This window comes from Tinamus guttatus, unplaced genomic scaffold (assembly GCF_059628265.1).
Source record: "Tinamus guttatus ecotype Peru unplaced genomic scaffold, ASM5962826v1 Tinamus_guttatus_pri_ptg000169l, whole genome shotgun sequence".
Lineage (NCBI taxonomy): Eukaryota > Metazoa > Chordata > Aves > Tinamiformes > Tinamidae > Tinamus > Tinamus guttatus.
In genome coordinates, this window is record NW_028288703.1 from 731,923 (window position 1) to 759,646 (window position 27,724).

The following is a 27,724-nucleotide window of genomic DNA, read 5'->3' on the forward strand; positions in this document are numbered from 1 at the left end:
AACAAGACAAACTACCCTTCTGTAATCTGCACAGCATTATTGTATAGGTGACTTACATGTGCATGCACACACACATGTGTATCTAAGGCACAAATATTTTGGGAACAGAGTAAGGTCAAGTCACTGGTTAGTCCAGTAAAGCGTCTTCACTTTCTGAGGAGCTTTTACCTTTTCTGGTCTCGTAGACCCATAGGACAGCAGTTTGCTTAGCCTTGACCTACCCCCTCCCGCTGTGCAGTGCGAGGCAGCCAGCCTGCTGAGATAAGCTACACGGAACAGAGAAAAAGCAAAAACGAACCCTAGGAGCTTCTCAGATCACTGAATTGCGGAATAGGGACTGAAGCTCCAAAGAGAATTTAAATGACTTCCCAGTTCTTTAGTATTCAGGGGTTCACTTTGGTGGCAGGTTTGTTCTTTGGAAAGCAGTTTTGTTTCGGGATGAGGCTCCTGGGACCAGCAGCATGCTGCTTGTGCCCGTTCCCGTGCAGGGACAGCTGAACAGTGGCGCAGCCGGCTGCGCTGGGAGAAGCAAGAAGCGGAGCTGACTCCACCTCCAGCGGCTGCCGCGGGCTCCTCCTCAGCGGCTCCTCAGGCGCTACCTGCCGTGTCTGCCTGTTCCCTGCACTGTGCTAGTGCCAGGAGCCCCCATGGTGGCCCAGGAGCTGCTGGCTGAGGCCAGCGCGGGCTGGGGAAGCTCTGACCGCTGGCGAAGCGCTGCCTGATGCGCAGGGGCAGAGCGCAGCAACGTGCGCGCGTTGCAAACCCCCAGGCCACCCTCCCAGCCCGGAGCCCACTGCCCAAGCCCTGCTGATCACCGCGCTGTGTGCGTGTGTGCGGGACACCACGTCCCGCGAGGGGCCGGGGCTGCTCCCAGCGCCTCCCCACGCGCGGCGCCGCGGCGGGGCCCACGCCGGAGCACAGCGCCAGTGCCTGTCCCGGCACGATCTCCGGCGCGCGGCGTCAACACCGTGTGTTCCTCGCCAATCCAGGGGGATGAAAGATGAACACAGCTTGAAAGAACCTAGCCCCTTTCTGCACAGCTCGTAACGGCACTTTATATATATACACACACACGTATGCATATAAAATATATACATATTTATATATATACTTATATACATTTTTGCCCCCCCCCGCAAGAGGATATTCCCTAAACCTTGGATGTTCCCTCCTTAACACAGGCCGCTTTGTCCAAGGCGGAGGGGGGAGCTGAGGGGGCGCAGGGTCGCGCTCCCCCGCGCCCACCTCCGCGCCCCGCGCCGCGCCCGCCAGGTGGCGCCGTGGCCAAGAGCTTGGGCGGCCGCGCACCTGCCCGCGCCGCTGCGCGCCTCTGCTCTGAGCGGTGCTGCGCGCGCGCTACCCCGAGCCCTCGGCCCCGCTCCGCGCCGAATCTGACCTCGTTTTCCGCGCAGGGCCGCGGCGGGAGGCGGCGGCGGGGACAGGGAGATGCCCCCGTGCAGCGGAGCGCGGAGAAAGGCGGAGGAGGGGAGTAAACGGGGGAAAAGGAGAAAGGGGCAGCGGGGGAGGCAGCGCCGCTCCTCGGCCCCGGCGGGACCCCCGGCAGGGCCGGACCTCTGCGCTCCCTGCGCGGTGCCCGGGCCGGCTCTGTAGCGCGGGTACCGCTATGGAGGGGGGTTTCTTTCTTTCTTTTTTTATTTTTTTTGATTTGTTTTGTTTTATTTTCAAAAAAACGCTATCAGCAGAACAATTCCAGCACCACACCCCTGTTATCACTTCGGCAGCCTCCCTGTTTGAAATATTTCAAGTGGATAATAAAATAGTCACCGTATCCGCACGGGTCGGCGCAGCCAGGGGCGTGGGGCTCCCGCGGACCGGGCCGGGGGCAGTGGCTTCCCCGACTCTGCCTTTGCCTTTTCCTCGAGTGGAAGTGCCGAGGAAAAGCAGCGCGGCCAAGTCCCAAACGCACCTGATTAGAGCCCGAGCCCCCCGCCGACAGCCCCACAGGGCACCCGGCCGCGCCGGGAGAGCCGCTGCCCGCCCCGTCCGTGTCCCTGAGAGCATCAGTGCCCAGAGCAGCGAGGAGGACGACCCCGGCCCGCAGAGCAGCCGGGCGACAACGGGTTTTTTTGCCCCCGCGGCTCCCGGGCGGACCCGCCCGCCCTGATGCCGGCAGATGCCGGCGGGACCGTCCCGAGCCGAGGAGGCGGTCGGCGGGCCCGAGCAGAGCGCGCCCCGCTCCGCTCCGCACCGGTCGCGCTCGGATGCTGCGCTGCGCGGAGGCAGCAGCGAGCACTCCGATTCCGAGTGTGAATCGCCACTTGGAAACCGCGAGGGAGCGAAAAAAAAAAGAAAAAAAAATAGCGCGTTAGATGCGGGGAGGCAGAGAGAGAGGGGAGGAGCGTCGGGGCCGGTGCAAACGCATAAAACCAGCCCGAGGTGCGGGGCGGCCCCGGCGAAGAGGGCGACGAGCCGGGGCAGAGCCGCGCGCGGTGCCGGCAGGGCGGGCGAGGCGGCCGCGGGCCCTGATGCCGCCCGGCGCCGCGGGGCGAGCAGGGCTCCCCGCGGGCAGCGCCGCCCCGTCGGGGCGCGCCGGGTGCGCGGCGCGCAGCGGGCAGGAGCGCGGGCCGCGCGCGGGCCGCCAGGTGATCCGCCCGCGGCGCCTGCTCGCGCCCGCCTTTCTGCCTCCCCCCGGGCCGCGCGGCTCCCTCGCGCGGAGAACACGCCCCGGCGTGTGGAGAGGCGAGGCGGGCAGGGAAGGAAAGGGGGGAAAGGGAAGAGGCAGCGAGCAGCCACCGCACCTGCGGAGCGGGCGCCGCCGCCCATGCGCCGCGGGCAGCGCTGAGCGCGCCGGGGCGGCAGCGCGGGCGCGGAGCGGCGCGCAGGGGCTATGGTGAGCGGGCGCCCCCGCCGCCCCCAGCCCGCCCGCCCGCCCCCGGGCATCCTTTCCATGCTGGTGTGAGGCACGGCGAGCGGGGAATATGAACAGGAAGGCAAGGCGCTGGATCCTGCACATCTTCCTGAGCCTGGGGATTGTGTACATCAAGATCGGGTAAGTAACTTTTTTTTTTTTTTTTTTTCCCCTTTCTTTCTTTTATAACAATCGCTGCCTCTCTCACTCTCCGCCTAACCTGCCCAGACCTGTTGCTATTTAACCGGGGAAGCAGCAGAAGTGATGGTGGCGGCCCCAGTTATTCCATGTTATTTGGTAGAGCGCAGGTAGAGCCCCACACTGGGCAGCGGCCTCGAGGGGTCGGGACACGGAGTCAGCTCCAGTCCCGATCCTGGCGCATCCTGGCCCAGGTGCGGGGTCTGCTCCCTCCTCACTCCGCAGGCGCAGCGCTCAGCCCCGCGCTCTGCGTGGCCGGGCACGCACCACGCTTGCACGGGCTTTAATTTATGAACAAGGAAGTGGAGCCCCGTTTTGGCAGGAGCCCACGTGCTTCTTATCTCTGTTTTATTTATGGAGAGAGAAAGAGAGAGAGAGAAGCGGCGGCGGTGAACGGGGGAAATGGGTGTTTACCGGGGCACCTGCCACGGCGCAGGGCTGCAGGGGGGCGGCAGGTCCCCAGGGCCGGCTGCAGGACGCGGTGCCCCCCGGCATCACCGGACTCTTGTCGTTGCAGGGGTTTTTCCTCGGTGGTGGCCCTGGGCGCCAGCATCATCTGTAACAAGATCCCGGGTCTCGCCCCCCGGCAGCGGGCGATCTGCCAGAGCAGGCCCGACGCTATTATCGTCATCGGGGAAGGGTCCCAGATGGGCATCAACGAGTGCCAGTTCCAGTTCCGCAACGGACGCTGGAATTGCTCGGCCCTGGGAGAGAGGACGGTCTTCGGGAAAGAGCTCAAAGTGGGTATGTGACCTCTCTGCTGCTGGCAGCCGGCTCCCTCCCTCCTGCCCTTCCGGGATGTGGGTTCTGCAGCGGGAAGGGCCCACGGGCGCTCATGGCTTGTGTTGGGGCAGGGCTGTCCCCACGGGGTGTTTCCACCCCAGTGTTGGGTCTGTTGCGCTGGCACAAGTGGCACCTGTCCCCGTAAGCCCCTGCCTTGGCCCTGCTGGGGTCTAGGAGAGCGAGTCACAGTGCGTCAGCTCCCCCACAGCATCTCTGTCCTGTCCTGTTCTTGCCCAACCCTTCCAGAAGGTTTTCCCACCGTGTGCACGGGTCAACAGCCCTTTGCATGGGTGCAAGGATGAGCAAAAGCGTTAAGAGCTCTGGTGAAGTGGTCAGAGGCAGGCGCAGAGCAGGCCTGAAAATGCAGTCCTGGGCATGGGAGCTTGCAGGCGATGATGGCTTGGGGCTTGCAGCCTTTGGGACCGGTGTCTGCGGGTCGAGGAGTCGGGCTCCTTGTAAGAGGCCGCTGCCACACGCAGGAGTTAGTCCATGGTTACTGCCTCTAGCAACCGCTCCCCAGAAAGGGCAGGTACCTCCCAGCAGGGACATTGGGACATCCACAAATGGGCTTTCCTAAACAGTCAGATGAGTCCGTTTCCAGTTTCCATTTTATTCAGATATGGTGACATTGCAACTACACCAAATCCTTCCATGCACCCGCTCGTGAGGCAGGGGCAGGCGGCGGGAGAGCGACCTGCGCCGCTCGCGCCTCGTGTGGCAGAAGCTGCAGACCCCGAGCACTGTTTGCGCTCTGCAAGGTCTCAAATGGGCCCCGGGGGGCCTTTTAAAGCACAGAGAGGGACCCGGGTCCCTAGACAGCCCCTGGGACGCAGCCTCTGTCAGGGAAGGCGGCATCCCTGGCAATGCCTGGTGCCCTCAGGCTGAGGGGGCTGAACACATACGTTCATGTATATTCTCATATATGTGCATTTCCTAGCGCCCAAAGATACTGAAGGAAAGAATAAAAAGGGAACAAAAAGTAAATTTTAAAGTCAGTGTGTGCTGCAGGTCTACCGACATCTCACACATGGGGTCAAGGAAGGGATGCCCAAGCCCAGCTACGCAGCACTGAGGGGATCATGTACTAGGACCAGCTCTTTGCTGCTGCTCACCGAGCGGGGACCCGCGCGCGTGGCCGCCCCGTAGCCAGCCAGGAGCCCGTCTGGAGGGCTGACAGGTCGGGCTCGTTCAGGTTGCGAGTAACCCTGCCTTAAACAGAAAACGTGAGGAGGGTTTCTGCTCCTCCAGCAAATCCTGGAACTGCAGAGTTATGGGGTCTGTTGCATAAACATGTGTTCAGCTCCTCTGTCCCCACCCCCCAAAATTGAATTATTTAGCTAGTGGGTTATATTTAGGTCCTTTTAAGGGAAGTCAATATCAAAGGAAGTAGACTTTGATCTGTCTTTGAGGTGATAACTCTTAATACATCTATCAAGCTATTATGGTGCCCAGACAGTTAGGGCAAACTCATCGCTGGTCTCAGAGCCCAGGCAAGGGCTGAATATCATCCAGATTAAATTGGAAGTTTTTGCTTGTTCTTTAAGTGAGTTTTATTAAACAACTCCTGTATTTGCGTTTAAAAATGAACTTTGACAAAAAATCTCTCAGGATTTGAGATCTGCAATGGTGAACTTGACACACAAGGAAAATATTGTATTGCAAGAGTAAAGATGGGAGGACCCCCATACCATGGATTTTTTTTTTTTTTAGTTACTGTCAGCATTCCTAGATTCTCAGTTCTTTGGCACATGTGCATTACATCTTGGCACTCAGATAGTGACTAAGACACGAGTACCTTTCATATTGCTTAGAGGCTGATGATGTTTCTCAGCCAATTGCACCTTGAAAGTCATCACCCTGGAAGCACCCAGGGTACCCACAATTCTGTCACTAGGTCACACAGCCTGGAGCCCCCCTCTGAGGAACTCTTAGGCTAATAGGATTTGCATGTGTGAGCCCATACAAATAAGTTACCTTGGACGCTACGTGTTCTCGTGAACTGTTTCCCAGCCACGCCAAGCTAAATCTCCTCAGAAGGTTCCATGACCTCCACCTCTACCGAACAATCTATTTTATGAATGTTGTGCACATGCACCCAAACTATTCGCTGTAGAACGATGCAAGGCTGAGCAGCCCTGGCACGCTCCTCTCAGCTCCCCTTTGCCCATTTCTAAAATGACAGCAGAGATACTAGCCCTGCTAAAGCTCCCTAAAGTCTATAGAAAAAGAATGCCATGCCAAAATTTCCTATTCTTATCACATGTGTGTATATGTAATTTAAAGAAATCACACTTAGCCTGTTTCCCAGCGATAATTCAGTTGCAGAGTTACAGTTAGCAACCATCTAAATTCTCTTGTGTGTCATATGGCACGTTCATGATCACAGACTGAGTTTCCAGATTAACAGCATGCTTCCAAGCAGGACAGCATATATACACCATTTCTGTGTCATTTTATCTGGTTTGTCCTTGAAAAGAGAGATTCTCCTCTTCTGACACACTGTGGATATCTTATCATGACAGCTGGTGACAATAGTGCCAATAACATGAAGAGATATAGCACAGTACAAATGACATCAGTTTACTCCAGCGGAGCACTTGGTGCAATTGCAAGAAGAAATGAAAAAGCTACAATCAAGATTAACACAATAGCTTTTTTTTTTTCTACACAACTCTATAGACACCTCATTAATAATGTAGAATCACAAAGAGGATTTTTAAAATAACCACGGAGATGATGCAAGAGCATAATTATGGCTATTTTGGAAAACAAAGGTATCTGTTAGAGGGGTCAGCACTCTCTTCCTGAAGACAGCCACTATAAAAAAAAAAGGTTTTACAGACGGATAGTCCAAAAACCTCCTGCCCACATGTGTTCAAGTGAAATGGGATTCAAACCTAAACATTGGAGCATCTAAAGATGCCTTTGACCAAAGCTATCTCCTTTTGCCATAACGGAGCAGCAATGCCACCATTAAACATGACTCAGGAAAAACATGCAAGAAGGAATAACACAAACTCTGACTGCATCTCCACGAAGTGGCCCACAAGGTGGGAATCAGCCTCAGTGCAGAGCTATGGAGGGGAAAGGAAAGACCGCACAGTGTTTCCAAGGCCTGTCGTGGGCCCTGCCCGGGACGGGGTAGAGGGAATGATTTTGCAGAGATGTGGTGGTCCCTGAAGAACATTAGAGTAAAACTGGTTTCAATCAAACTTTCATCCTGGTCTTGCTAAAATTCATCAACTGTCCATTTGTTTTTTTGACGCCAAAAAGCTTCTCAGTACAATTCCCGTGGTTATTTTGCCCATCTTATGCTACTCAGGTGAGTGGTGAAGCTGGAATCCAAGGAAGACTCCACACCAGCAAGCTGGTCCTAGGAATCTTACAGGCAGCGGTCTCACTTGCACCTACACAGCACTTAGTGCACAAGGCCTGGACTCAGGGAGTGCTCCGGATGCCTCCAGGTGTTCAGGTTAAAACACAAGGGAACATTAGCTTTGGACTATACACTAGGCTATTAGCTCTGCATTGCTTACTGGACCAATTTTAGCAGTGATTTACTTTAAAATACATTAAAATATGCTAAAAAGCTTCTCTTCCTTGACTTAATAGTGTTAGAGATGCTTTGAAACAAATGGCAAGCATCCTACTTGCCAAACTATAACTAGCTCACTCCGTAACTGTCTATTAGGAGCCATCTCCCTTGCTAGCGTGCAAAAGGGAGCAAAATCTACCTTGTTCTCCTGCAGCTTGTCTAGTCTGCTCTGGTCAAATTAGAAGAAAAAATAATACAATCGAGCTTCATTTTGCATTAACTTTCATTACAAAGACAAAGTTGTTCAAAAATACCACAGGACAGATATGTTCAGAAAGGGTTCCTTTTTTTTTTTTTTTTTCTGGAGAATCTTATTATTCAGCCCTGGTGTAGTCTCTTGGCTCAGACTTTAAACAGGCTGATTCTCTGAATCACAAGCTAACAGACCAAGGAGGCAAGCACGGATAGATCCACATGGAAAAGCCTGCTGTTTTCCTATGGCAAGGAGGAATGTCAGCACGTGTCTCTGGGAGCTGGGGTCCCACGTGCTGCCGTGCTGGTCAGTGTGGTCAATATTCAGAAGGATGATTGATAAAAACCCAGTTTGCTGAACCAGTGGGGTTGTGAAACCCTGGAGATACAGGGAGGAAATATTGTCCTAATTAACAGAGGTCTTGCTATCTACTCAAGTAGGATCAGGATATGCACTCCATTTTAAGCCCTTACTGACCATTTCAGGGTCAGTATCTTGAACAAGAACAGTTATTTGTGGGCAAAACAGAGGCCAACCTGACACATGGCCCGAACATCCCAAGCCCAGCATGCTGCTTTATGCCAAAACTCCATCTCTCTAAGCAGGGACTGTCACAGTAAGATAAAACCTTGCCCCAAGGTCACTGCAGTTGGAATTCCCACCAGAAGGTTTTCATACCTGCCTTCAGATGTATCTTGTGACTACATGTTTCGGGGAAACAAAAAGATTGCATTTCATTAGAAAGGTAAAATAGGTATCTCCTGTTGCAGGGTCAGTACATGGGGGTTTCTAAAGTACTATTCTAGGGTGGAAGGATCAAAAACATCTGAAAAGGGGAAACTGTCTTCTGCACTCCAAAACCCTGGCTGCAATTTTGCCTAAAGTAGTTATTCTATAACTAACTAAATATTAATAAACACAAATATTTTATTTTTTTATTTATAAAATGGGATATTTTCAAAGAGAGTCACTATATCTGGGCTGTTTCTTGTCCAAGAATTTCATTTCTCTTGTTGATGAAACAAACTTGGTTTGATAAAGTGGACAGTGACTAAACCCCTCAAAGGTTCAAATGTCTTTTAGAGTACCTCTGCTTATTTAAATTACTGGCACCACCGTTTTAAAGCACATCCTACCAGGGAACTACCATTTTCATTTCAAGTCAGTACAATATTTTAAGGGCACCCAGTAGCTCAACACTTTGAGCTAAAAGTTCAAAGGCAATAAAAAGAGGATTTGGATACTTAAATGACTTTTAAAGTTACTACTTTGTTAATTGCCCATGGTAGGTAAAAGAAAGATAAAACCCTCAAACTCCAAGACCAAACATAGCTTACCAAGAAAAGGAGGCAGATCCCAATGCAGGCAGAGGATGAGTTTTGTTCTTCATTTTCACTAACTATGAATTATGACCTCTGTGGAGAGATGAGAAGTAATGTTAGCTATGGCACATAATTGGCAAGGTACGCTGTATTTTCCATCTTTATATTTTCACAATCAACATATATTTCAGCTCATGTCACTACAGATAACTCCCTCTCTGACCCTTTGGCTTTAAATAGCAGAAAATATAATCTCTGTTTTCCAGTGAGATAAATAGAAATTTGTCTTTTTTATTTCCCAGATTAACCAGTTTATGAGGGGGGTGGATACAGTGGGCCAGGCTATTTAGAAACGTGCTTAGATCCTGCAAGGTCCTGAACCGCTGGGCGCTTCCTGGCTTCCTGCAAGTCAGATCCACGCCGTATCCCTCATTTCCCATCCAACACCAAGTTACTTTGCTTATTTTTTACACTAAATTCTTAGTTTTTGGCCTATATGAGTGAATCTTTTTACAACCTGCTCGCATTTTGAGATTAAACTGAAGGGGTTAACAGCCCTCTTGCTGCAGCAGACCTGCATATCCCAGGGCCAGCCCTGCAAGCACAAGCAGAGACACCCGCGTGGGGTGGTGCTCAGAGGGATGCACGAGCAGGACGCGGGATTGATGCCAGTGTTGACCTGTACTCATCATGGTCCTAGTGCTTCCCCGTGGGGTGTTGGAGACCCTGCAGGGTTGCTGTCCATGCACATCGCAGAGCCGTGGTCAAAGCTCATGGTTATGTTGCCCAGAGAAGGGATGTGGCCAGGATGCCCCTGCTTTGTGCTGCTGTTGGAGATCCCAGGAGTCATGGATGCGGAGCCCTCCTCTGGCAAAGCAAACGGAGCTGCGAGGCTCTGCTCCACAGGGACCGTTGGGACAGCAGTCATGATGCACGTGTCACCTACACCTGGAGAAGACAGGAAGAGTGGGGAGATGTTTGTGTTTGACGCGTGAAGAAAACCCGCTGGGTTCCCGCTGCACCGGCTTGGACCGAATGTGTTTAGAGCCTGTGCCCACATCCCAGGGCTGGGATTTTCTCCATTTTTTTCAGCTGCTTTTGCAAGGCTGGCAGCATGGATGAAGGGAAGATCCAAACCATCCTCTGGCAGTTTAGACTATGACCATCTCATGGGTTTTGCTTTGGTTTTAAGGAGTATTCAGGCAGCGCCAGCCAGAATACGGTGCGGCTGCCAGAGGATGCAGCCGCCTGCCCAAAGCCAGGGACCACCGGCACGGCTCGCCCTGGATGCAGCAGAGCTTCCGTGCTGTGGAAGGGACCTGTCGCTGCTTCCAACTATCAGATACCAAGGGAAATACGAACCACATTTTCATCCAGGTAGAGCCAACTCTCACCTTTCTCTGCACCTCCTCTAGCGCTGGGGCAGCTGCCACTCTGTCTCCTGCCAGCTTGACCATGACAGCACCGTGGGGTGCAGTCCCGCATGGCCCTGCCTGGAGGAGCCTCCACGAGAACCTTTTGAGCTGGGATCGTGCGCCTGATATGACATTAGCACCTGAAATCATGGTTTGCACCAATCCTCCACGAAGATCAGCTGCTTGTTATTTGCTTTTTGAAATTCGTTTTGCATTTTTTTAAGACATAGATTTAAATTCAGTTGCAGCCTGAGGATGGATTCAGTGGGAAATAACATAAAAAAAACCCACTTAATTCCTGGATCTCAACCTGAGACCTCATTTAAATTTTCTCTAAAAACTCTTTTCTGATCTCACTGCTGAAAATGTATCAATTCACTCTTCCAGCTACTGCCTCATCTTTGTAGCCTTCCGGAGAGGGTGAACCACTGCACCCCCAGGGTCTTCCTCAGCCTTTCAATGTTGCAGAAGTCCCTGAGGACCAGGGACTGCAGCTACCTGCTTTCCCTGGGGAAGAAGCCTGTTGTTTGTCCTGGTCACTGGCCAAGGCAGGTCCTGTGTCCCACAGCATATGACACTTTGCTGCCTGTCCTGTTCCCCTTCCCCATCCCTTAGTCACTTTATCCTACATTTTCCCTCCCAACAACATGGCAGGACACTTTGCACCATATCTCCTTCTTCCCTAACTCTCTTTGTGCCCCTGAAGCAGAATTGATGCTCCTGTGTCCAAAGCATTTAGTGATGCTAAAGACACCATCACCAACATCTTAAAACAAACACAAAACAGTAGCAGTATCACATTGATATCAAAATCTGGACTTTTTTTTTAAGAGTATTATCTTTAATTTTATACTACTAAACCTGCAGAGGGAAACTAGATGCAGGACTGAGCTGGTGATCAGACACACATGAGATGCACAGGCTGAAGCTAGACAGAAAACAAAGGAGGAGACACTTAGTGCCCCCCGTTCTGCCTGGTGGGAGGTCACTGCCCAACCCGCTCGTCTGTGGGGCTCCAGGTTGTGCCTTGCAGCCTCCGCACACGCTGACGTTAGAGCAAGCTCTAGAGCGTCGGCACAAGCCCAGGGGAGACCAGGAGTTGCCCTCGGGGAGCAGCGTCTGGGTGCACCTTGTCAGGGCAGCGTTTCCAGCCGCGATTCTCAGGCATTTCAACCGCCTGCCCAAGTAAGAAGTGCAGCAGCCGTATTCATTACTTAAAAGTGATGGGAAAACTTGTGTTTGCACGCTATCCCATTTGGGCATTGCTGGCTTGGTTGCAAAAGTGCTTTAACCCTTTAATCATTCTGGTATCTAAGGCACTGTCGCGGAAAATAAGCTCTGCCTTCCCACAATGTTCCTATACCATTCCCTCTGTGCTGACATTTCTACGGGCTAGACACAGGTACCGGACCTTAAAAAGGTGAATCATTTATACAAAAACTAGTTAGTTTGATGGGTGTGACAAGCATGTCCCACTTTATCAATACTGTACAACCATCTCCTGACAGTACTTCCTACCTGGATCGATTCCTCCACCACTTGCTTTGTTTACCTTGTGATCTTCCAACCTTTAGTTTTCAAAAGCTGCTTTTCCCCTGAACAGGACAAATCTATAAAATAGCCTAATATGTGTAAAAGATTTTAAGAGCAAGCTTGGAGCTGGGTTCTGCTCTGCTCGTACTCTTTTTATACCCTTTGTGTTGCATTTTGCTGCCTGAAGAGGCTAAGGAACTGCTTCATCGAAGGAACATGCTGTGTGTATCAGATCAAAACAGTCTTTGATTTTAATTCTAGTTCTTGAAAACAACTTGCATTAGACAAAATCATCCAACAAAAGCAAAACTAGAGTCAGATGCATAGTCCCATTTTCATAAAAGCCCTGCAAAGGCTCATGTATAAAGTCCCCATTTGCAGCAATTCAATATTTAAAGATTTTTCCTTAAAAAAAAAGAAAGAAAGAAAGAAAAAGGAAAAGAAGACTTCCTTTTAGGAAGTCTGATCCTTGACTGCAGAGTCACTTGCAAGCACAGAGCCCAGCAGTATCAGCGGGATGGTGCTGGCGCCAATAAAAGGGCACATAGTTTCCTATTAACAGATTTTGATGATGTCATCATGTTTTTCCACTTTACTTCCTTGCTCATAAGGGAAGTGGGTTCTGTTTCATTAAAAGAACCATCTACTGATGCACAGAAGTCTAGATCATGCACGTGAAAGCGACACAGCTGAGAGTGAAGTCCTTGTATGATTTTCTTCCTAAGTAATTTTTTTTGATTAAATCCAACAAACAGTAGAAATGTGCTTGTTCTGGAAGAATAAACTATTGCCAGCAGTTGAGTTCTGCCAGGATTGGCAGATGTTTAAAAGAGGGAAGAGGATCTTCCCATCTGCCCTCTCCTAATTAAGAATCTGATTCTGGTCCCATTGATGCAAAAGTTCATCTTGTCACTGGAGAAATGAAAGTAGTGGCTGAAACTGACTCCAGGACATGAGGTTCTTATTCAGCTAAATGTAGCTATTTTATGAATGAAGAGTGCAGAATTTGCAAATGGTTTATTCTCTCCATATATATTCCAGCATTTCACATTTTTTCCTATAGAAACTGAACTATTTCCAAGACAAGATCTCTTTCAGTAAAAAGAAGAAAATAAGAATTTTTAAAGGGCTGTTTGATATATATGGACAGCTTCTGCAGAACACCTTGCGTTTTGAGGGGACCCTCCTTCAGCAGAGCGGGTTCCAACAGCACCACAGATAGATCACCCAGAATTTGCGCTTCGGAATTTCACACACTAGATCTAGGAAAGTTTCAGGAAAATAAATTAAATAAATGATTTACAGAACCCCTCCTCCAAAACCAACAAAACAAACAAACAAAAAGAAACCTGCCATAGTCATACTGCACAGAATAACACTGGCCTTGTCACTTCCTTCCAGACATCTAGTGAAACTGTTCCTTTACACCTTCATTTTGTGAGGACACTTACTACAGGTCAGGAATACTTTTTTCCATCTTGCGATAAATTCTGAAATTAAAAAAGAAATTTATTGCCTTAAGTCTTGATGAAAGTTATAATCTGAAAAAGTGTTTCAGTTCAGCTAGAATATTTTCAAAATAAGATTTCTAGCAGAATTAAATTTCTGAGGGCCTCATGGAGAGCTATCATTTTATAGAGTGCCCGAACACCCGCAAAAATCAATACTTAGAAGAGCAGAGACCTGCTGGTGAGAGGCCTCCGCTGCGGGCAGCGCCGCGATGCGCGTGTCCGTCCCCAGCGGTGCCACCGCGTCGCGTCCCGCGCTCACGGCGCCCGTGTGATTGCAGGGAGCCGAGAGGCGGCCTTCACGTACGCCATCATCGCCGCGGGCGTCGCGCACGCCATCACGGCCGCCTGCACGCAGGGGAACCTCAGCGACTGCGGCTGCGACAAGGAGAAGCAAGGCCAGTACCACAAGGAGGAAGGCTGGAAGTGGGGAGGCTGCTCCGCTGACATCAGGTACGGCATAGGCTTCGCCAAGGTCTTCGTGGACGCCAGGGAGATCAAGCAGAACGCCAGGACCCTCATGAACCTGCACAACAACGAGGCCGGGCGGAAGGTGAGTAGCTCTGCTCGCTTGGACGCGGCCACCTCCCGCCTCGGGTGACGGCACGTGGGGCTGCGGGGCGCTCCGGTGCTACCGTCAGCGCGTGGTTCACAAGGAGGCACCTTTGCCAGTTACCCGAGCTTGTTGGGACCATCTGTCCATCAAATATTTGTCTCAGTGTTGCTCTTTGCAGTTGTAAAAAGAAAAAGCAAACAAACATTTTGCCTGAAAAGTCAAACTGTGCTTGTGATATAAAGCTTGCCTGCTACCGTGTGGGTGAACGGGATTCCCGTCAGGTTCAGACATGAACCACTCACTCACTCGAAAAGGGATCGTTTTCAACCCGACTGCTTAAACCTTGCTCTTTGTGTGAGCACTCTATCTAAAGGGAGGGAAATGCTTCTGCAAGAAGACCGCAGTCTGACTCACTGTAACACCATTACACACTTTAGGCTTAGCCCTTTGCACAGAGATCTTTTCCACTCTTCAGGACTGGTAGCTAAAGTGGTTATTGCAGAATCAGCTCTTGGGGGGACAAGAATTCAGCAGCCTCAAACACGCAGATTTCCCGAACCCAGTTACAGTAAGTGTTTTCTAGCAATTTTTTCCCTTATCAGACCTTACAGAATCAACGTAGGTCCCTTTGCTTTCTTAGCTCTCTCTTTCACCTTCTCCATTATTTGTGGCATTAGTACTGACTTCAGCACTATCTTATTGTGACTTAGAAGCAAACAGGAGAAGGAAGTTAGGAACAGCAGTTAATTTGTGGGCACTATTTTGTTGTCACATTTATCTTTAGGCTCTAAGACATCTCCACTTAGGCACCATATGCTGTAGACAAGAATGCGGTGTTGAAGAAAAGCGTTTTCAACCCCAAACAAAAGCCTAACCTTTCTATTATTTAGCGCTACTGGAGTAGTTTTATAGGTCAGATTGTTTTTTTCCTCTGCCTAGAATGCCAAATTTCTGGTCTGGCCCTCCAAAACAAGCATGGTACTGCAAAATACTAGCAAAATTAACACTGAATTCTGACCATACATAGCTCAAGGACTAGCTATTAATTTCTTAATCAAATACTCTGAGTTATCTTAATAAAGATACCGATCTTTACCGTTTGCCTTCTGGTAGCACAAAGACACGTATTAAAAAGCATAGTAGAACATCGGGGTCCACAGAGTCTGCTACACAAGGTCAAATGCACCGAAATCAAAAATGGCAGAGAAGTCTCACCCAATGGATCCTCACCTTTGCAGGAAAGACATTTGCCTGAAAGGCTCGTGTATTAGGCAGGCGATTGCACTGAAAGATTCCCCCCAGGTGACAAACCAGCCTGTAGAGGACTGCAGATAGAGACAGAACTGGCTACTCTATTAGCAAATTATTTTAAAAGCATAGCTCAAAGATGTAGACAAAAAAAACCTCCTCAAAGACAAACAAAGGAAGTGGATTCCTTGGCTCTGTCATCGCACAGGTCTGGAGCGAGGGTGGAGGAGGGAGAGCAGTCCCGGGGCTGGCCTGCAGGAAGGCAGAGCACGCAGCGGCCTCCCCTGAGGACAGCAGCGCCTTGTGCTCCTCACCTATACCTGCACAATTCGCTGTCCTAAAAAATGATTCCTGGAAGATTCAGCTCCATGCATTGTTATCTGGGAGAACAGTGGTGTGCACTATCTCTGGCAATCTGCCATTTCTCCAGCAGGCTCAGAAACTGTTCTGATCTAGAGATATTTCTACGCTTCTTCCTGCATCCCTTACAGTGCAAAATTACTGATCTTTGTTCGAACAAATCTCTGTTTGAAATCTTCAGGGAAAAGAAAGAGTAACATGATTGAGAAGAGGCATGTTACTCTACCAATCTGTAGAGAATGAGTAAATGATGTTTTTGCTAGAAAGATTCCTTTCAGCCTTTGCTCTTATGTGAAAGATCTCAGTTTTAAAGACAATTGGCAGAGACACCCCTATTTGGCAAGCCAGGTCTCTCAAAACCAAAGGCTTTCACAACAAAGAGTGTCTTGTTTTAGGTGGTTCTCTCCTTTTTGGAGCAATATGAATCTTATCAGCCTCCACACAATCCATTCTTGGTGGCTTCCCTCTGGGCTGCAAATTCTTGTCTAGTTTTACTTGCTCACAGCTAGGTTTGTGATGATATTTACGCACCTAGGAGACAGACCGGCACCTTGTGAGGCTTTCAAAAATAAACTAGATTTTCAATTCTTTCACTTGTAGGCATCACTACAGCTTTCAAAAGCCAGTCCCCTGTACTTTGATTCCTGAAAGGCAAAACTGAACTGTGTGCTAGGTCCCACTCCCCTGGGCTTTCAAGACTGACCTATGAATGGTCCTCCAGGATGACACCAAACAGCAGCAGCTTCAGGATGGATTGTGGTAAATCAAACACCTTACCTAGTCTTACCTAGTTTTTTCATACAAGTCTTTCCACTGGTTAATTCACCTGTTCACCTCAGAAAGCAAGAGCTGCCAGGCTTTGCACCGAAGTAGGCAAGGCCACTGAATGTATACCAGGAAGTTGAACATAGGTAGGACCTCATAGTCTCCACTGACATAAAGCCACCAGGAAAAGTTTGATCCAGACATTTTGGAAGTCTCAGTTCAAGATCTTTCTTATAGTCTTTATAGTCTCCTTATAGATGTCCTATAGTCTCATCTTGCCTAAGCAGAGGTATCTCTGGTGTCAGCAGCTGAACCTAATGAGCATGTGACTGTTACAGCAATAGTAGTAGCACCTCTTAGCTCTTTTGTAGAAGGCAAAAACTGGCCCTGTTGAAGATGGAGGATTTCAGAGGTTACTGGAGCAGATCCCTGCTGCTATTCCCTGCTCCGAACAGCCTTGCTAGCAAATGCCAGAATCCCTGCCGGTGCACCCCAGCGTGCAGTGCCGAGCGCTCCCGCGCAGCCCCGGCCGTCTGAGCTCGCTGCACTTCCAGCTGTGACAGACGACATCGGCACATGGGCTCCTGCAGAAACTGCACCCAGGTATCTCAGCTGCTGGGGCAAGCGGGGGACAGTTTTCCTTATTGTTAAAAATTGCAGCCCTCGCTTTTGCCTTGGCTCAGGCCAGCAGCTCTCCCCACACTGCTAGGACTCATTTCTGCAGACAAATGCATGACTCTGAACTTCTCAGGCCACTCAGAGGGGAAGGGACAGAGTTCAAAAAGGGGGGTGCAGGCACCCTGTACAAGCGCCCCCAAGCAGACTGAGGAGCCTCACATCATTTGTCAAACCTTCTGGAGAGCAGCTGCTTCTGACCTCCAGAACTGAGTTAGGGTGTCTTTGCTCTTTGAATTAGTGTTTCCTGAAGTGCTGATTCACTGCAGCAAGAAGGAAGCAGTGCAGAGGGAACAGGAGAATAATTCATATCGGTTGGGTCAGAAAAGAGAGATAAAGACTAGATTAATTTAAAGGCATAATCCTGATTTGCCCTGAGAACTTCCATGTGAGGGGTTATAATTACAAGACTGAATCTTCTGTTAGCAAATTTGTCTTCTTAAGTACAAAGTTAATTAAATTACCGAAAGTAACACAATAACGTAAGTCAGAGAGATATTTATGCTCCAGGAAATAAAACTGTTATTCTCCCAGTTAACCTGCCTCAGTAGAAAAGTAGGTATTGAAAGGTTCTATACATTTTGGCTGCAAACTCTTCATCTTGACAGCAAGGCAAGGTACATGACCAGATTGCTCTCTCCTCTTTTTCTCTGTGACATTGAAATTCCACGAATGGCATCTTGCATCAGCGTTACATCATATTAAGTATAATGCAATATTATGAGTCATTGTTATAAATCACAGGCACAGGCCGCATTAGAAGGCTTTTGCAATTCAAGAGCACATCAAGGTGGATTTTTATTTAACATTGCTCTTTGGAGGCATACCTAGCTGCACTAACTTTGCAATGTGTCTTCATCCTCTGACTCAGTAGCATTTCAGTTTTCCCTTCTGGCTCTGAAATTCACGGGAGTAGGTCAGAACGTGTCTAACAGAATTGCTACGAATGTCAAGCAAGGTTATGAGAAACCAGAAGGTGTTTCTAAAGTGAATCATGCAATCATTGTAATTAACTGAAGTGTTTAGTATTTTGTCCTTTAGGGATGACTATAATAATGTTGAAGTGAAACACCAGCACTTGAAAAACACCGAGTTCAAACATTCTCCCAAGCTATTCTGCAAAGGCTGTTTTTATGACCCACTCTCCCCTTTGCTTGCTAGCATCTCTGACCTCAGAAGGGAATTCTGCCATATTTCAGCATTCCGAGCATCTATGCAGTTCTTGCCTACCGTGTGGAATTTCCACAGCGCTGCACGAGCTGCCCCGTGGCTGTGGCCACCGTTCCACAGGAGCTGCTCAGCCCGGCTCCCGGAGAGCTCCATTCCCGGGAGATGATGCGTGGAGATGTGGGATGCGTGTTGCCCAGCAAGCGTAGTGCTAGATGGGGCGGTCAGTGAGCCAGGAGGGTGTAGGGCCCACAGCAGGGCCAGGAGACTCTTTTCCACATATACAGACCAGCTGCAATGCGGCCCTGGGCAATCTCTCTCTGCACTTCTGTATTCCACTGTCTCACAGCTCCACCAGGACGTGTCTCTAATGGTGCATGTGCTCCGGCAGAGAGCTCGCCCGTGTCTGAGCTGCTGGAAATTACCCCAGACTCCAGCAAGTCTAGGAGAGCAGCTTCGAGCACAACAAGACTGGGTGAGGCTGCCCTGATATTCCTGGCACCAGCAAGCAAGAGATATTACGGTATCAGCAGCACAGCCACGTGTGCTTGGAGCTCAGAATGCAACAGTGCTCTTGAAGTTGCACTTACTATTTTATAACAGCTTTTCACTTTCTTTCTGGCACAGCCACAGAAATGTTTCTGATTATATTCAGAAGCCTCCTGTTTTTAATGTTAAGGATGTTCTTCACAAAACTGATACATGACTCTCCTGTTACTCTTGGTTACTAGTTGCTACTGAAACAGAACTGTGGCACATCTCTTTAAATATAAAGTAGGTTGATGCTTTAAGGGTTTCTTAGGAGCAACTTTCCACTTCTAGATACAGGAGAAACTGTGAGGGATCCTGAAGAAATAAACATGCCCAGGGCTAGTTGGGCTCCTTGCTTATTCAAGAGGTGAGGCATCATTTAAGGACATAAAAGCTTTTGGTTACAGTGTGGTAAAAACCACCTGCTCATAGGAGTGGGTGCTTTTCAAGATTTCTTCCCAAACTGATATAAGAGTAAGATAAGAGCTCATGCATGTCCACTCCCATGGGCGGACGGGGAGCTCAGCCCGTGGCAGGTCGGTAGGTGCCACTTGCTGACAGTGGCTGTAGCCTTTCTGACAGACTGTAGCAGACCCTTGACAGATGAGGTTGTTGCACAAATCAACATGGGGCAAAGATCGCAAGGAGGCAGGAATGTAGTGGCAGAACTGAACAAAGCAGATAGTAATGGAGATAACCATGCCAAAAACACCAGTGAAAGTCATCTTTGGCCAAAGCAACACATGGCCCTTCCACTCATAAAGCTAGAGCAGTCTCAACAAACGGCTCCTCCAGTGCTAAAATGACACATAATTTCTGGAAAATCTGGTGCTAGATGCACCAAACATCCCTATACAGAATGCCCTAAGAGCTGGCTCTCTTACCTTATCGGTTTAGTATCTTGCCTAGATTAAACTCGACTAAAGCAAAAGGTTCAGTGAGGTATCTATGTGGCCTAGGCCTTGCTGTGACTCGAAAGTAAAAAAGCCTTGTGTCTAATTCCAAATTATCATGGCTGGTAGTACCTTCCCGTACCGCGGAGGTGCTGGCAAAGGGAAACGATGTCCCTGCGCAGAGCTGAGGCCGGTCACAACACGTGTCCCCAGCGAATCCCCGTCCCGTTGCAGCCTGCAGTCCCTGGGTATGACACGCGACAGGGCTGAGCGCTCCCAACATCACACACGTTTGTCCTGCACAATAAGACTCTGCTGGGCAACTTCCCAGGTGTGAAAAAAACCCACACACCCCATGCATTCTTACAGTGTTTCAGCTGTATTTGAAAGTATTGAAGTTCTATTTTACGGCTTTCCTACTTTCTTTAGATAATAGTCCTAAAACAAGACCAAACTTGACAGACAAGCTCTGCATCTTCTCAGCAGCCCAGAGTAAAGATAAAGGGAACATTAATGTTATTCTGAATTATGAGAGGGAATTGGACTGCACAAGAGCTGTAATCTGCAAGAATGAGTTTTCATTCCACTTGTCCTCCACTTTCAGCTAATCAAAAATTGTGATACACGGTCCTGCTTGTATTTTGGCTTTCAACTCCCTCTTATATCTAATGTGGTTAAAAACTGAATTCCTGATTTACGCTGAAGATTACGAAATGATAAATGCTATCACTTACCTGCAGTTGCAATTTTAGAGGATTCTGGCATTATGAGCAAAACATGCATTTCATGTATATGATTACTAGAGCTGACAATCTGTCATGCTGCTGACAAAGATATTTGAGACTGAGGGCCAGGGTCTGTTAATAAATAACAAAGATCTCAAATTCCAAATTTAATATCATGCACCCTTTATAACTGAAATAATCAGATACTTGCTGTAATGATTAATTTTCTCAGCAAAGCCGCTGGCTGAGTCTCACACTTTTGGATATTTTCTAATTTAATTCAGTCTTTCTCTTGGATAGTGAGTAACATTCTCCACAAATGCATGCACCTGTCATCCAGTGATCATAGCAAAAATAGTGGCTGTGTAAGTTATTCAGTTCTCCCTGAAAGTCTCCTACCCTTGGCGGCATTTCCAGTGGCTCTCTCATGGTGGAGAACAAAAGGCCTCATTTCTAAAAAAAAAAAAAAAAAGAAAAAAGAAAAAGAAAAATTACTAGTTTGAGACAAACACTATTGCCACAAAGCATAAGCACTTCAAAGCAAACACCTGATACGTTTATCACAAACCATATGCTAATCATATAATAGAGGTCATAAGAAAGAGAAAACACAGCGCCTAGTAACCTTAATTTTGACCTATAATAATGTTTTTTTTCCCTTGTCCTGTATTATTTCTATCAATATTTGTTTTCCAATATTTTATTGAGAAATTCATTTTCTTTCTGCTTATTTTTGGAGGCATGCTTTCATTTTAATTATTCAAGAAAAAGAGAAATGACATCAGAATCCATAACTTTGGAGCTCTGTGCCTAAATTTAGTCGTAAGTCACCGCAACATTTTCAGAAATAGCTGGTGAACACAGATCTGCTTCCCCTGTATTTACCAAATGACAGTCATCACACTTGAAATTCGGGTTTCCAAACACTGAATTGTTTTATAAAACTAGGCACTTCCCTTTGGATATTTTAGCAAATAAAACCAACAGAATAGAGGTATTGGCCAAATTAGCAGGAAACTAATGGTTTGGTCTGGTGATTCAGTGCTTCAGGCTGTTTTTAATACATGTGAGAATTTATACTACACAGACTTTACCCTGAATTAGACTGTAGCTCTTGCTACATCTGACAAAGTACAGCCATTCGCTGGGCAACTCCGGGCGCACACGGTTAAATCTCAGGACCTCCTGCTCTTGAACCCCAATCTCTGAAGGTATCTTTAGGAATATTTTCAAGAGCTTTGAAATAACAAGTCAATAATGCTAACTCACTTAATCGGACTATACAGAGACTTTTGGAATAAAGAATAACAGGGTTTCGATAAAGCTGAAAGTTAAAGCAATGTTCAGCCCAAATGCTATACTAGATACTTGGTGGCAGAAAGCTCTGGAGTTATGAAGCTCTGACCTCTCACCAAAAGCAATATGCAGTAGCATTTGGTACGCAAACAAAACAGACTTTCACTTTAATGGAAATAATTTCCAGGTATTTTAAAGTAAACAATAAAAAAATTGATTAGGCAAAACAAAGATCAATCTTTTCATCCATACAAAGACTTTTTGTTATTGAAAGAGCATCATGTGGGTCTGTAAAAGGATAAGGGCTTCAGATAATTACAAATAGGATGCTTAACTTTGCATTGCCAATTAGTGCCAAACAGCACAAGTATTAATTTACAGTAATACTAGCAGAAAACCATTAGGACCGGTTATTGAAATGACCTTGAGACTTCCAGTACTTAAAAGTACCTAACAGACTGTATCTGATCCACCAGGACAGACAGAAACTCTTAGTATCCACAAACTCTAAATGAGATCTAGGCCAACATTCATTGCTAGAAATCTAGGATCTCTTTATAGTGTCAGCCTGTGGCCAAGTAAGGGAATTAGCCTTGCCTTAAGCACAGTAGGTCTTACACTAAATATAAAACTACACACAATTTTGAGTGCAACCACGTAAACTTTAGGAACATCTATGTCTTAACAACCTGGAGGGCGAGCTGACAAAGAACTGTATGTGTCAATATGGTGCCCCCTAATTGAGAACTTCTGCTAATATGTGATCTCTCATAATTAAGATGAGAGCTACACCTATTATCTAAAGTACCCATTAGAGTCAAAAGAAGAAAATCTAATAAACCAAGTAAGAAACACAGAAATCCAGAGAGCTTTGCTTGGACCGCATTCAGTATCATGCTCAAAATTAGGAAATTCCATGTTCTTCTGTATAGGAGAAAATTTGAATTGACAACAGGCCAGAAGATCCCTGTTAAAATTCTTGGCCTAGATATGAACATGCTAATCTTGGCAGGTATTAGGTTACAGAGATAGGCTCTGCTGGTAGGATCTTATCTCTGATAAGTAGAAGTTATATGAAAACATGGAAGCATGAATCTATTGTCTCCACTGCAACAGGTAATGGAAAAGTCTTACATACAAAACTTCATTTGAAAGTAATTTTGTGGAGTCATATTCCTACAAAAATAACACAGTCAAAAATTACATTGTGTTATGCTAATTAGAATATTTTGAATTGTAAGCACAAAATGTGAGGAAAGAAGTTCACAAAAAAAGTTAATTTTATCTATTTCTGCCTTATGATAACTAAGATAATTGCACAGAGTTTAGCTGGAATCATGTTAAGTTGCTCTTAAAACAACAAGTACAGCTGTCACTTCCAGGAGAAGCGATTGCTTGAAGTGCTGGCATGGTTATATCCCATGCAGCGTGCAGCCACTTTTGGTGATAACCTTGAAGCTGTTACCTCTGCAGAACAGCACAAGTTTAAGATGTCTCGGTGCACTTTCCTACTGAATACTGAACACATGCGGGCAGAGCAGGCAAGGGATACACCTCTAATGGTAACTACCTTCGTAACTATAGGCTAAATGCTAGGATTGGAGCTTAAAGAGATCTCTCTGCAAATCAAACATGAAGATACTTGGTACTTCCCTCCTGATCAAAGGAGTTCTGAAGAAGTTAAGCTAGAAAGTACTGTTTTTTAATAGAAGCAGTTCTGAGCAATTAGTGTAGAAGCACTTTGAAATTATCTGGAAAGCCTGATGAAAAGGAAAAAAGCCCATCCACTGTCCACTAAAAAATGCTAGCTTGGGGAACTAAAATTTATATATGCTTTTAAGCATGAGAAATATACTTTGCATTGGTTGAGTACTTAAGGGTTAACTATCACAGCGTGGCATGTAGCTAAATACACCTATAATTAACTGTGTGTGGCTATTGGTTAAAAATGTTTGGAACCAATATGAAGTGATATTATTTTGCAACTAACATTCTTGCCAGTGCCTGGCTTTATTAGTTTAGCACAAGAGGTGTTTTCTGATGAGTTGTCTGGAATGAGTAACACTGTTCTTTTGGTTTCTATCATTCCTTGGAAACTTTTTTCTCAACAGCTTAGGCATTTGCTAAAACGCTCTACCAGGCTGCTCCCAGTTCTTTACTATGGCAGTGCCAGCACCAGCTCCTCCGAGCGCTCCACTGCTAGTGGAGAGGGCTGCACAGAGGATGAGATTTTGTGGGAATGAGTCAGTTCTGCACCAATCCCCACGCTGTGTACATTAGCTGTGACGAGGATGGATTCCAGTTGTGTCAGTTCCTGTTTTCCCTAGCCCTTACCGCAGCAGCGTGGGGTGACTCAGACACCGCGATACAGCCCGAAACGGTGGGCAGCAGCGACGTCGCTGCCGGCTCAGCACGGCTGCACCACAGCCTCAACACCCCGAACTTAACTCATTCCACTCTCCAATTCAGCAGCATATATAAAGTTTAATCTTAACGGACACTCAGTCCCATTACTTCAGAAACAGCATATCAACCATATGAAACTAAAATATGAACTATAGGCACCATTTTTTTTTACATTTTTTTTTTTTAAAAAAAGAGTGCTGGAAGGATTATATTAACTCTGAAGACACCCATATCTGCAGACATCTCTCAGGCAAGATTTCATTGACCTGACTAATCTCTGGTTTGGGCTCTGAGTGTAGGACTGAGCTCCTGGGCTGAAGCAGGGATTAGGAAAGATGGTATTTTTAACGTATCATAATCTTTCTAGTTCATGGTAAAATACCACACAGGTCAATATTTTATATAGGTCTGTTTTAGAAGTATCAATATTTTGGAGTGATTTTTCATTTATGAACAAAGGAAGGTAGATATAACCTAAGAAGAAACGTATGTTGATAGCATGCCTTAATCCAGAAAAATTGCTGTCTCCTTTTCTTTGCAAATTGCCTTAATGTCAGTGAACATCATGTTGTTTCTTCACTTTCAAGAATCCTATATCACTGTCTTTTTATTCGCCTCTGGCATTAACGCGTTATCCAACATATTTTTGGAGAGGAAGATAGGTATTTCAGGAAACTTCCACAGCGATAGGAAGGTAAAGTAGATAACAAAATCAACTCTATCTCTAATTCTGTAACACCATCCACCTTTCTGTTCAATTCTAGCCTCACTGCTCAAAGCATCCATCTAGTCTAAGACAAGAAGACTATTCAGGATTTCACAAGCTATAATCCATCATTTCCACAGTGTCAGCTTTGCTTGGATAACAGCAAGTAATGATCCTAGGTAAATTTTTCCCTAATCTCACAATCCTTTTTTTTCTGTCTGGGCCTAGGAAATCATAGTTTTGCTTGTAGAAATATAGAGCATAAAAGGACATACTGAATGTGCGCAAGACAATTTAGCTATTTTCCAATAATTGTGGGTGAAAGCTCATTAAAAGAAACTAGAATTTTATTCTATAAACTAGTTTTTTACCAAGCTCCTTTTTATGACTGATTTTTAAACTTCCTACATGATGACACTTATTTGGCATTGCATTGATCTAGTCTAATCTATTTGATAACAGGTCTTTCCAGAGTCTTTTTTTTTAAAAAAGTAGTTTATCAAACACACAGACAGTTATGTTTTCAAACTAATTCCATTTTTTTATGTTAAAATATTTGCCTGCTTTTAAATGATTAAAAAAAAAAAAAACTACAAGTCAGATAGTCTTGCAGGTAGATGTACTGAGAAGGCAGCAGGAACCAGCACCAACTCAGCTCAGAAGCACAGAACATTGGGAATTCATGACTTAAAAGGGGGGAAAAAATCCCATGCCAGCAACCTCAACCCCACAATTTATTTGCCAATAGTGCTATAGGATCATATTATTTATAGTCTATTCCCTGATATAAGAGCTTAACTAATCATTAACTTAATGGCGTACAGTTGGGAAAAACTTTTATAACAGGACTTTTCACTAGCAGAAGGAAAGGTAGAGAAAAATATTTTGTATTCGATTTTACAGAGAAAACCTTGTCACCAACCAATTCCCTTGAGAATGTGGGAAATTCAACCTGGAGCTCACAGTTCCAGCTCATGAATTAATGGTTTCATTTTACATCTTGATGACCAGAGAGAGAGAGATGAGGGTGCAGGTACTTTTTCTCTGGGGAAAACTGGAATGTGTTCAGGAGAGACATTAAAGGGCAAGGAATCCCGCAGGCTCCGTTGTGTGGCTGTTATCAGAGACGATGGAAGGGAGCGGGTGAGGAGACGGGAATACCTGGCAGGAGACCCCGCTCGACGCGGCAGGATGGATTTATGGGCATCATCCCGCTCAAATTCCGAATCAGATTTGCTGAGCTATTAACATCGAGAGTTGCCACATCGGGCCCCCTATCTCCACAAGCACTATCATGATGAAGATAAATAAAAACTTAAGAGCCTTATTTGACTTCCAGGGGCTGTGATTAGATTTGCAGAGAAAAATCTTGAGTAATGAGCAAGCTTGAGAGAGACTCTGAGATTCATATTTGGAATCCACATTCACAGCTACTTTTGCAAAGCAGACTGGGTTTGGCAGAAGCTTTTCCTATGAGCAGCTGCAAGGAGCTGCAGGGTTTTCTCTGGGAAGAGCACTCCGTGACCAAAACTGAGGAATTATGACCACTAGTTTTACTATGCGTAGTGATTCCTACAGTTTGAAGAAGGCAAGAGCCATGCCTTGTGTTTTAATAGGAGAAGAACATTATTAGGGAGTGTGAGAATCTGTCTTGTTTAATCTCTTATTTATACAACAGTTATGTCCTTTCTATTCTATATCCAAATATTCTTCAAAAATAACAATTATGAAAGCATCCAATAATGTTTATTTTCTACTGTTGCTTGTTTCTTGGTCCGAGAAGAGGTGAAAAACTGATTTAGTACATGACAGGTCGTTACGAAGTTTAAGAGGACTATAAGAAAAATATGCAGAAGATACTCTTTCTGCATTCCTCTCAGCTTCTACTTACACAGCACTCAGACTTCTCTGCTCTTTCGCTATTCTGCACAGCGCTAGTTGTTGAATGAAAGGAACTAGGACTTTTGTCCTCTAATTCAAATGATGCAACTTACCCACAAAAAAAGAAGAACATCTTATTCAGTGTGTCTGTGCTGCAGCAGAACACAAGCTGTGTGACTGAAAAAAACCTACACAATATTTTTCTTTACTCGTTTTATGCATTGTGGAAATAGAAGTTGTCATTGGAGAAAAACTGTTGCACATGATTGACTTCTTTATAATGCCCAAGTAAAGGGCACCAGGATACATCAGAGAGAAAAAGAGGTGTAAAAATAATTGGGAAACTATAAAATATACATAAGAAATTTAAGGAACTCACATTGAGAGGCAGCAGAGATAGTAATAGTACAAAGAAGAGTAACCTTATGAAAGAGAAAAATTCGTGAAGCCCTCATTTTTAAGCCGAACATGAGTTAAAATCTGGAATAAATGTTTTTGTTCTTTAAAACAGAACATTCGTTATTGAAGGTAGATGATTGGGTACAAATCCTATGCCTAGTGCTCTCATAGCAAGAGAAGTCACTGTCTTTTTCCTTATTCAATGTTATGAATTACTCCTCAGACCAGTATTTCATGTGGTTTCCTTTACAAAACTATTCTTTGGAAGATGCAATGGTGATATGATAAAATAAGGGCGATATACTGAGCTAATTCCCCAGCTATTTTTAACTTGAAACACAAGGCATTTGTTAGATGCCAACTTGGTTTTTATTCTTTTGCAGATTTACTAATCAAAAAGATGAGAAAAGTCATCATTTGACTGTTCTTAACAAGGTGCTCATGGCTTTGCTAACTTTACACTTCCATTCTGGTACTTTCCAAATATTCTGTTTCTCATACTTCTTCAAGATTTCACAAGGCATATATTTAATAGCAGCATTTCTTCCCTTCTGCTCTCTCCTGTTCATTTCTTGTTTTCAAATCACAAAACATCAAGTCTTACTCCTACTCTTGTATTAAGGAAATCCTACAGGGAAGTTACTTAATGATAGCACCATTTTGAGATTACTGTCACACTTGAATAAAACAAGAGGCAGTG

At 46.3% G+C, this 27,724-nt stretch overlaps 1 protein-coding gene across 1 annotated transcript in view; it reads left to right on the forward strand.

Annotated features, from left to right (window-relative positions):
- The first annotated feature begins 2,844 nt into the window (after nucleotides 1-2,844).
- The window catches only part of WNT7A (Wnt family member 7A), a 30,744-nt gene continuing 5,864 nt past the window's right edge, over nucleotides 2,845-27,724 (forward strand). Inside the window, exons 1-3 of the mRNA XM_088522882.1 lie at nucleotides 2,845-3,010; nucleotides 3,585-3,811; nucleotides 13,698-13,969. Coding sequence (XP_088379008.1) covers nucleotides 2,940-3,010; nucleotides 3,585-3,811; nucleotides 13,698-13,969 — 570 coding nt within the window. The 5' untranslated portion in view covers nucleotides 2,845-2,939. The remainder of the gene's footprint in view (nucleotides 3,011-3,584; nucleotides 3,812-13,697; nucleotides 13,970-27,724) is intronic.